At 38.2% G+C, this 10456-nt stretch overlaps 1 protein-coding gene across 2 annotated transcripts in view; it reads left to right on the top strand.

Annotated features, from left to right (window-relative positions):
- The window catches only part of CAP2 (CAP, adenylate cyclase-associated protein, 2 (yeast)), a 70031-nt gene that overhangs the window by 1511 nt on the left and 58064 nt on the right, over positions 1-10456 (top strand). The window contains exons 1-2 of one of the 2 annotated variants that reach the window (XM_009326488.1): positions 6721-6814; positions 10079-10203. In XM_009326488.1, coding sequence (XP_009324763.1) covers positions 10080-10203 — 124 coding nt within the window. In that variant the 5' untranslated portion in view covers positions 6721-6814; position 10079. Of the gene's footprint in view, positions 1-6720; positions 6815-10078; positions 10204-10456 lie in introns of those variants that run through there. The other variant, XM_009326487.1, reaches the window with a different exon arrangement.

Raw genomic sequence — 10456 nt, 5'->3', positions numbered from 1 at the left:
AGGGGGGGGGGGGGGGCAGGGTGGGATCAATACTGCAAATTTTTATTAATTTATTTCTCAGCCAGGCGAAAGTGGCAATGGTTCATGGACTACCGTGTTTCATTGTTCTGTGAAACTATAGTCAGGAAACTAGACCTACTTCAGAAATGTAACTTTAAAAATTATTTAGAATAGCAAAGTGGTAGATAGAATGAGTTGAAACTCAATACAGTACTCTCAAAGCTGGCCTTTTAAGACATTACTGTGAGTCGGATATCCTAACATTCAAATTTTATCCTAGCATTTCCTTTTAATTATTATGCAAATGATAATAAACTTTTTTCTGATTCTATACATTTTCAACACCAAGATTTCATAACACTGTTTGATTCTATTTTGAGCAAGTTTGCACAAGAACAAAGGCAACCCACCTTCTGCAGCAAAGCCAGGCACATACAACAATATGGCCCTTTTAGGTCTTGGGCATAACAAAAATGCAAGTCTTCAGAATATTCTTACGATTCATTTGCATCTGCCCCCTCAAACAAATGCTGCTCAGATGTGGAAGGTGGACAGGCACAACTCCAAATGTAATGAATAAAATATGTTTTCTCAATTAAATAAAAATGAAGAGGATGTGCATTATTTACTGTTACAGTAGAACCAACCTATGATGTTTTCATTATTCTTTGTCAGCTATGGCACTCACTTTAGTGGAGAAAAGTGCTTCTTGATATACCATAAGGAGCAAGGATACTAAGATTACTTATATTAACCCCCCATCATTAGATTTTCTAATCCCAGTGTGTAATTTTTATTAACCATTTAAAATACATTGGAAACCCTAAGTTAGGGGGGAAAAAAAGAATTACAAATCCCCCAGGACTAAAATTCATGGGAATCTGAATTAGCAGGTATTGCAAAAAGTAGTAGAGTGCAGCAAGGAGGGCTGGAAACCAGACAAATTGTACTCAGCTCCCAGCCTTGACATTGACTTGCAACATTACCTGCATCAAGTCAGATAATCTTTCCATGTTTGAATCTGTGGCTTGTCAGTGACAATAACATTGCAAGAGGTTTGAACTCTAGAGAGAAGAATGATGAACGGCCAAATATGTTAAAGAAATATTCTTTGTGGTTCTGCATGAGTTTTAACATCATGTGCAACAGCAGCAAACTCAATAGTTGCAGTTGCTGCCTACTAGAACATCTGACTACATGAAACAGAACATTCTTTACTTATCGTGCTTATTGGGGCAAAAACAAAGAATCACCTACAATAAATTAGCTATAAATTATTGCAGTTATTCAGGCAGCTGTTTTATTATGAACTAATTAAAAGATTTTTCTTGATTAAGCACCCCTAATAGATATAAATAATTCTAATTCCTTTCTCTAAAATTTTAAGTGCATCTTTGACAATAGGGGGAGCAATTTGGAACTTGTCATTTTTCTGAGGTACAGAGTCAGTTCCAGTTGCTCACATATTTTTGAAAAATGAGTCATTTTGGCAGATACGGTTTACTGACTCTTCAAATAAGAAATGCTTTGAACTCTAAAGGCTCAGCTGTTCTTCAAGAATGTCACCACTAGAAGTATACCAGAATATCAACACCTTTACTAAGCAGCGTACATTGAAATGACAAAAGCACATATAAGCACAGCTGCAGCTATGGCAGAGATTCTGCTGATTCAGCTAGTTCAGCAAGGGTATGGTTTTTGGGGTTTCTTAAGCCTCTGTGATCTTTGTCACCATGTTAGCAAGACTTTATGGCCTTAGTCCATACATATACTGGCTACTGTTGTCTTCATTTCACATGTGTATGTAAGGTGTTCTGTCTATGTAAAATTTCAGGGACTTTTTGTTACCAAAAAAAGGTCCCATTGAGACTACTTTCCTGAGTATATGCTAATGGAAACTGCTGTCTGACCCACAATTTTCCAGAGAACAGCAGGCTAAAGAAATGACTTGTAAAATCCAAAATACCGGTAGTAGTATGCTGGGGATCAAAGGCTTAATGCTTTTGTAGCATATATAAAAAAAACAGGTAAATGCTCAAGTACATAACTGAATAGTGTCATATTTTTCCAAGAAGACATGCTCGGATCCCAAGCACTAAAGTTACGTTTTGTATTAGTTTAAATAATTAATTCATTGCTTTTTGGAAGGAATGCAAAGAATGATTTACATTTCCATGTGTAATCTGTCATTCTAAGAAGAAACAGCAGAATAATTCACCTCACAAATGGCTCTGGGCCCTCTAAAGCAACCATCGTAGAAAAGGCTAACTTTACAAGCATCTAAGATGGGTCCAGTTTGATCTGTCTGGGCTTCAGGATACCTCACACTGAAACAGAGGAGGGATAAATAGCCGAATGTCTCAGACCTTGTAAGTGAGCAAGGTTGCATGGATTATCATTAAAACTCAGGACCTCTAAGTAGTAACCAGGTTATAGCAGGAAATAGAAAGGTCTTTTTTAGTAGCAGGTGGCCCATTTCATCCTGAATCAGAAGCAAAGGCGCAACCCATTGCAATGCTAGCAGTATTGCAGAATCAGCAGGCTGAATTTTAGAATGGGAGATGGGCCAAGGCCTTGAGTTTTTGTGATCAATAAAAATCACGAATGAGCTGCAGACCAAAAGGAGTACTCAAATGGTAGAAAGTTTGCTTCAGCCCTCCTGGCTGCTGCCATGCTGGAAGGAGGGCCACAGGCTGCAGGCTGAGTGGGGCAGCCGCAATGAGCCCGAGACCATCAGACACAGAGTGCTGAGATCATAATCGCAGCAGGATGTTCTGGTAAGAGTAAGAACGCTAGCTACCTTGGCTGAAATCAAGCCCAACTATTCAGGCTTTGGCATAATGTGGATATACACGGGAAGTAGGGTGTGGAAGTGTTGTGAAAGGCTGCCCTCACAGCAAACAAAACCGTTACTAACCTTGGTACTGAATAACTCTACAGTCTCATCTTTTCTGCAGAAGTCATTTCATAGTTTGTGTTTTTAGAGCTTGCAACACTATCTGTTTAGTTTTAACTTTCCCTTTTTGCTTTTCTCCTTTCACATCCCAGTACGGAAACACTCCATAAGGGTTTGTACTTTGTGGAGTTTACCCTTTTGGACAGTGCAAATTCAATTTGGTTGGAACAGTAGCATAAAGAATCTTACTGTTAAGTTATTATGAACTGAACTGAAGCACTTTTAATAAAATCAATGCCTGCATGCAGTATTTTCTCAGTTCAGCAAGGCAGCCTGCTTACATACAGTAATTGGACTTGTGACAGGTAATTAAATGGCTTGTAAGGCCTTTAGGATGCTTGATTACGTGCAAAGCACCACACTAATACATAGTAAATGAAGTGGCTAAGAACATTGTGTTTCTGTTGATTGGAGAGATACTAAAACTCTTCCACTTCATTGGAGGGAGAGAAGAAAATAAAACCAAGACAAAAGACTATGAGCAGTGGTGATGACATAAAAAGGGAGCATAAAAAGAATAGGAGAATGTACTTAGAAACTGGGTTGCCTTGGTTATTTTAACTCAGTCATGCTTACACAGACTGTCAAGTCTTGACTGCTTCAGTATATCATTAAATAATGAACTTGGTTTTTGTGATCACAAAATCGATAAGACAGTCAAAATTATTCAGCAAGGGATAGGAGCTCTTCACAGAACTTAGATATAATTAGAAAGTGAACTGATACTCCAGGAGATGCTAAGCACATACATGAACACATGACATATTTTAAAGAATTAATATTAAATTATCAGAGTCCTAACCACAGTCCATGCTATTATTACATTGCCTTGTAATCAGACAGCTTGACACGTGCAGTTGCACACCCATAATTATGGGACTAAACCGGGATGTCATAAGAAATCTAAAATGCGTCATCAGTCTTAGGGGTACTTGTCAAAATAGGGATTGTTTTACAAAGCTGTTTGTAATATTTTTTAAATAGTGGGATACAAAAATGCCTCCATTCCTTTCCTGCATGTTTTTGCAGACAGCAGCCTGATCACTGGGAGAGGGAAAGAAGCAGAGGAAGAGCCAGAATGGAAACAAAAGTATGCTTTGTGGTACCAACAGCATAAAGCCAGACAAAGGAAAAAACTTCGATTAAATGGAAGAGATGCAACATGAACCTGCTTCTTCCTCTTCTACACAAAAATCTTTTTTGCTTATAAAAAATAACCCTTTAAAAACACAGAGGGTATGCCAAAGAGAGAAGTCCACAGACAAGATAATTTAGGTAGCACACTCTTACACACAGCAACAGAGGACTCATTTTAGGATATCAGTGGTTTTAACACACACATTGAGCTATAGACAGAAATATTTCGTGATGAGTATACTAGAGCCAGCCAAGACTTCAAACCAACTTATCAGCCAAAGTGGCACACCCATCCACAAAAAGCAGAAGTCGCACAGACATTTTTGTCTTTCTGCTATTCCAGGTATAACACTTGTCCATTTTAACAAAAAAAAAAAACACCAAAAAAACTGGTCAAAATTTAAATACTGTTAGATATACAAGACTATATCTTTTACTAGGATAAAAAAAAGATATTTTTTCTCTGTAATTAAAAGAGCATTACTTCCAGAGGAGCTTGTAGCAGATCTAGGGGCAAAAACAAGAAAAAAAGGTCACCAAAGGCTCTGATTTGAACCCTGAATCATTCTCCTCACACAGGACTTTACTGAGAGGTCTTCTGGTTTAATCCAATTTGACATCGGTTTGACAAGCCTCTGTTTACATTCTTCCCATACAGCTAATGGGAAACAAAACACAAACCGTACAAGGTAATGTTTCTGTCTGTCTACCAACACACACTTTCTTCTAACCAATACTCCCTCGCTTTGCATTCGCCACCCAAAATCTTTTATGGTAGTAAGCCGAATAGCTTCAGGGGCTCCTTGTTACCACTCAGCTAGTACCAGGCTGCTTCTGAGCTCTGCCTGGGAATGAGCAACCCCCGAGGCCCCAAGCCAGTGGGTTTTCATTGTCTGGACCAGCAAGGGGTGCAGCAGGAAGTTGGGTCTGATGCCAAAGGAGGCAAAAAGATTGCCCGCTCAACACTGCTTGGAGTTGGTACATACATTTGAATGGTGGTGTAGGAAAGCCAGCCATTTCAGGCTGAAGCTGACTGTGTTTTTTTCAGAAATGAAGTGCCGTAAGATGCTTTTGTCATTTGAGGGGATGTTCAGGAATGCGTACGCATTTCTCTTCCCTTGATATATATTGGTATATATTGTACAGAAGAACTCTTAGAGGACACAGTCTTTGAATCTGTAAAACGTTCATGACTGGCTCTCTGATAGTACCAGCTGGCAATCTAGGTTTTTGTATATTTTATTTCGTATGTCAGTAGCAATTTATTAAAAGGCTATGCTAGAAAGCACATGTGCAGGCTGCTATACTTTCAATAAGACTGTGATTTTCCAAGCAGTGTAGGAAAGTTAGATACAATTAAAATGCCACATTGCTGCCTGTATTCTGTTTTAGGCATCTGCCCTTTTTTGGCATAGTGAGGAAAAGCAAAATCTGACCTGTAGCATCTCAGATGATGAGCATGAGTGAGACCTGGCTTAATTTTTCAGATGCTAGGTGGATTTGGAAGGACTGGGACTTAGGGGAAAAAAACAAATAAACGAACAAGCCACTTCTTTTTCTTCTAAATTAAAAGAATGCTAGGAAGTAAAACAAACTGTGGAACTTCATACTATCTCTTGCTGATGTTTGTCAGAATAATATCATACTTTACAGGGTGGCACCATTCCTGTGTTCAAAACTGCCATTTTTACATGCCTGATAAGTCATCATAGGTTTATTTTTTCCCTTTATGCTACTATACTGCTTTTCCCTGTGGGCTCGTTACAGCTTGTTTCTTCTTGAGATAGAGCAATACGGTCCTCTGTTGTAAGTCACATACAATGATAACAGGAATAGTACCTGTGTGTTTTGGCTTCCAGTTTGACTGCTGTTTGGGATGAGTATGTCAGGAAATTTTAGTCTACAGACAAGGTTTTTTCCCTTGATAATAGATAAATGGTGCTTTGAGACAGCCGTCAAATTGGGGAGAAAAGCAGTGATCTCCCAAGGCCTGTCTATAAAAAGAGATCTGCTTTTTGGTCTTCAGCATGCCTTGTTCTACCTGGTTTTGGCTTCACTTCTTTTGGGGAAGAAACGACAGATGGTAGTATTACCACATGCCTTTATCACTCCCAAAAAAGATAGCACTAACAGTAAACAGGGCAGATCTGTGGATCCTCCCTCTTGTTTTTTGTGCACAAGAGACAATTAACAATGTCAACATTTAAATGATTGTCAGTAGATGTGAGTTAACACATTTCCTGGCTCTTAGTTGACTGTATTTTCAATGAAGGACAGTGTACTTTTCAACCAAGAGAGCAACTGGATACAGGGTTACATGGGAGTTGAAGCACTGTTGTTTTTAACTCCCTATAGGTGGTCAACATCAACTCCAGGAAAAGATATATGATTAACCCCAATAATCCACTTCAAGATCAAAGCTTTAATTAAAATCCGAGTAGAGATGAGATAGAGAATCTGTCTTGATGTAAAAATGTGCTTTATGGGAGTGGAAGCATCCCATAGATGTATTTACATCCTCTTTACTTTTCATTAACATACAAAGATTTTATTTGGCACTGTAAGTAGACCAGTCTTATTATTTATTTATAATATAAGCGCTGATGCTATATCACACAGACAGTATCTTCAGAGTGTCAAGCTGTACCGTTTGTGTTCTGACTCCTTTTGAGCTGTGGCTTTGTGGTGTCGGTTTGACCACGCAGAGTGCAGTGTGGAATGGTAAGTAATCAGATGAACAGCTGAATATAGGCCAAGAAAATGCTGAAGGTTGTCGTAATATGAGCCAAATACATGAATCCCTAAATATAGGCAAAGATGTCAGTGTTTAGGTTGAGAACGGATGGAGAGAGTTGTCATGCTATTGTTCAGTGGAGTCTTCACTTCAGAACAGTAGCATTAATTCCAGTCTTGTTTGTAAGGTAGATAACTAGTCAGTTGATGGTAAAGCGAAGTGTAAATGTAAGGTTATTATATGTACAGCTGATTTGCTCTTGTAGTGTTATATACAGTAACGGCAAAAGTATACTTGCACTTTATTCATACATGACAGGGATACCTGTGTGTATACTTATGTGTATGCAGATATATAAGTATAGATACAAATACCATGTAATCATGAATATATAAGTACACATAAAGAGGTAGGTTCAGTGTAAACATGATGATTGAGGCGTTCTTAAGTGTAACCTTCCTTATAAAAACAATAAAAACTTGGCATCCCTAATTTTATGGTAAAAATGGTTCCTACTTCTGTCTAAAAAGACTAGAGCAATATATTATTCTGTGATTGCCTTACTGGTGGTACCTGCTTTTGGAAGAACGACATTGTAGTTCTCCAGCTAATGGGAATACAATAAAGCTGTGAAGAATATAATGAGCAAAAGACTGTGTTGCAGCTGGAAAGTGTTGCATAAAAATGTCCATAGGGTTATTGAGTTGGGTTATTCCCTTGAGCTTCTGGCACCGTAATCCATATTCTTAGCATCTTACAGAGGGCAGTTTGTTGGGTAGAACGTTACAAGTTTGATCCACCTCTGTTCATTTGTGAGATTCCTCAGACCTCCAAGTGTGTGCAGTCAAACATGTTGGGTTTGTAGTCAAACAATTGGGTCCTTCTACAGGCAAAATCAGGTGGAAGAGGCCAAAAAGTAACAGGTCTTCCAAAGAAAGTTGTACATGTCATCAAGGAAAATTTTAAGGCAGATGAAAAAAACCCAACCTAGCAGACTGTATCTTCAAATAAAGACAAACAGGAACTATACTGGAAATACACGTTAAAACACTGATGAAATGAGTTGACTGTTAGTATGCTATGTTAGACCAGCCTGACTTTAGACTGGTTTAAAACATAACTTTTGAAACAGACACCATTTTAGGCTTTTATGTAGCAGGGTAAAATGTGAAAAGAATGTGTCCATAATATTTTTGAGGGTTAACAGTGCTTTGTTTTAAGAAAAGGTTTAATATTCTCACAGAAGTTTGAACATTTCAGAAGCTCTCCTGATACCTTCATCTCATTCCTGCCAAGATACTTGTAACCTTACAAAAAGTTAAGGTGTTTTTTAAAAAAAATTATTGATTTCAAACAGAACAGTGTGCATTTTCAGTATAAACAAAGAGAGCCCCTCTGAATTTTGAAAGTGTTTATATGCACACTGTCTAATGTCATCTTCTTTTGGGGGTTTGCTTTTTTATCTAATGTAAATAGGAAAAACCCATAAATTCCAGACAAAACTTTCTCATGAGAATGGTTCTCCCAAGGGTTTCTCACTGTAAAATCTTCTGTTTCACTTTTAGGTCAAACACCTCATTATATTTATAGGGTAAAGTCCGAAGGTCCCACCTTGTTTGACAGGCAGCATGACTCAGCACAAGAGCTCTGCATGTGTTTCCACAGTCCTAGCAGCTAATCTTCTCGTGCACTTAAAAATAAAAATACTATTATTTTTATTCATAAGAATTATTAATACTGATTTGTAAATCAAGGCCTTTCTTTTCATGTTACTGTACTTTTTAATTATAACATTTAGGCATTCTCCCCTGAGTATGGGGACACTGAAGCAGCATTGTTTGTTTTGGTTGCTAGTGTTGCGTAGTATTGCACAGTTTATTGGAATGTACTATTATGCTTTGGTATCTCTGAAATACTAGCACTTTTAGCAGGCTGTTCGTTAGGAACTAATACATTTACACATATATTCCAGGTATGCCTAACCTTTCTAGTCTACAAGCCATACAGCAATCAATGTCTTGTGGCAGAGCGCCACAGGGTAGGGACCCCAGAGAGCCACTGACTACCTGCTTGCCCCCGCTGGGGATGCGCGTTCCCCCGTTGCCCCTACTTCTGCACACCCCAGTGCTGGGCAGGGATGTAGCCTAGTATGGGAGCTGAGCTGGAACTGTTCACAAGGATCATGTTAATCAAGAGCCATAGATCAACCCCCCCCTTACTGTATGTCACTTAGCAGAATAAAACGCTCGCAACCTTAAGTGAGGAACATGTACATTAGACCTGTTATATTAAAAGGTAGGGGATTTAAACATAGCTTTGTCTTTGCTTATATAACCGTTTCTCAGTCTGAGGTGTATATAGCACTGTGTTCCCTGAGACATTGGCCAGTATTCAAAAATGTCAATGCCTACACTTCCTCACATGTAAGAAAGCAGATAATCACATTATGGGGAAAGAACGTAATGTGTGAGTTGTTAAAAATTCAGCCTAATTTCTATTTCATTTTAAATCAAAAGCACTGTAGCAGTACTGCACAAGCAGGCCCCTGGATTTTTTTTTTCTTCCCAAAGGTTAATTAGTGCTTGATTTAAAAAGCTTGGGAAACATGATTCACATCAGGTACTTTCGTAAGAAAAAAATTAAGTGATGGGAAATCATACCAGAAGAATAAACAGAAGACCTTCTTGGCTTCTTGTGTAGTCGTCAATAAAGTGGCTGAGACTTACTATAAAGCATAAAAGACTGTGGCAAATTTCAGAATGTACCTTTTCAAAAATCAGGAGGTACACATTTAAAGTCTGACTTACAGTCAAGTATTAACTGGATCTGTATTTTTGCCTCTGTAAATGGCTGATGCAAATCATCGTAGGCATAAGTTTTTGCCAATTAACATTTATAAATATTTCAGTCATCTCAATATCTGATTGGGAGCATACACATATATTTGTCATAAATTGTCCACATATAGACTGTCCAAAGCTACGCTAGCAGTGGTTTGAATCTGCCGTTTACAATGAAAAAGCAGGGCTGAGTACTGATCATATTCCCTGTTGACAAAGAAGCAAGCATATGTCAGCTGCTTCACTGCAACTGCTTATATGCCAGAAAGACAATACTTAGCAAGTACAAGTTTTACCATAAAAGCCGATAAAAGATGAAGCCACAAGATGAACAGAACTGTAACATGAAGTAAAGCCCATGCTTTACCCAGAGGGGTCTAACGCTGTTTCTATCCTTAATGATTTTTTCAGAATGGCAGAGACTCATGGTTTGATGGAGAGACTGGAGAAAGCAGTGACTCGACTTGAATCATTATTTTCAGATTCACATGGATCTGGTGGAATGGAGTGTGATGCCATCAATGGAGTCAATGGAAGTAAGTCTGGTTTTTTGAAGTACTATCTCTCTGTTATTAAAAAATTGCAAGTGGCGCACGTTTGTCTTCTAAGAGGGAGTGTAATCCCCCCTCCTTACGAATTCTGTATCAAAAGAAAGTAGTATTTAAAAAAATTAATTTAGAAATGTCATGTGACAAGCTTAGCAGTACGCATAATTCTAAATTAATATAGCCTAGAAAATTCAAGATTTGACTAGTTTGTTAAATATATTGTCCATATTTCAAGCTTTAT

The sequence above is a fragment of the Pygoscelis adeliae genome, unplaced genomic scaffold, assembly GCF_000699105.1.
Source record: "Pygoscelis adeliae isolate BGI_AS28 unplaced genomic scaffold, ASM69910v1 Scaffold186, whole genome shotgun sequence".
NCBI lineage: Eukaryota > Metazoa > Chordata > Aves > Sphenisciformes > Spheniscidae > Pygoscelis > Pygoscelis adeliae.
The sequence above is the reverse complement of the archived record's forward strand: the minus strand, read 5'-3'. Positions and strand labels throughout refer to the sequence as shown.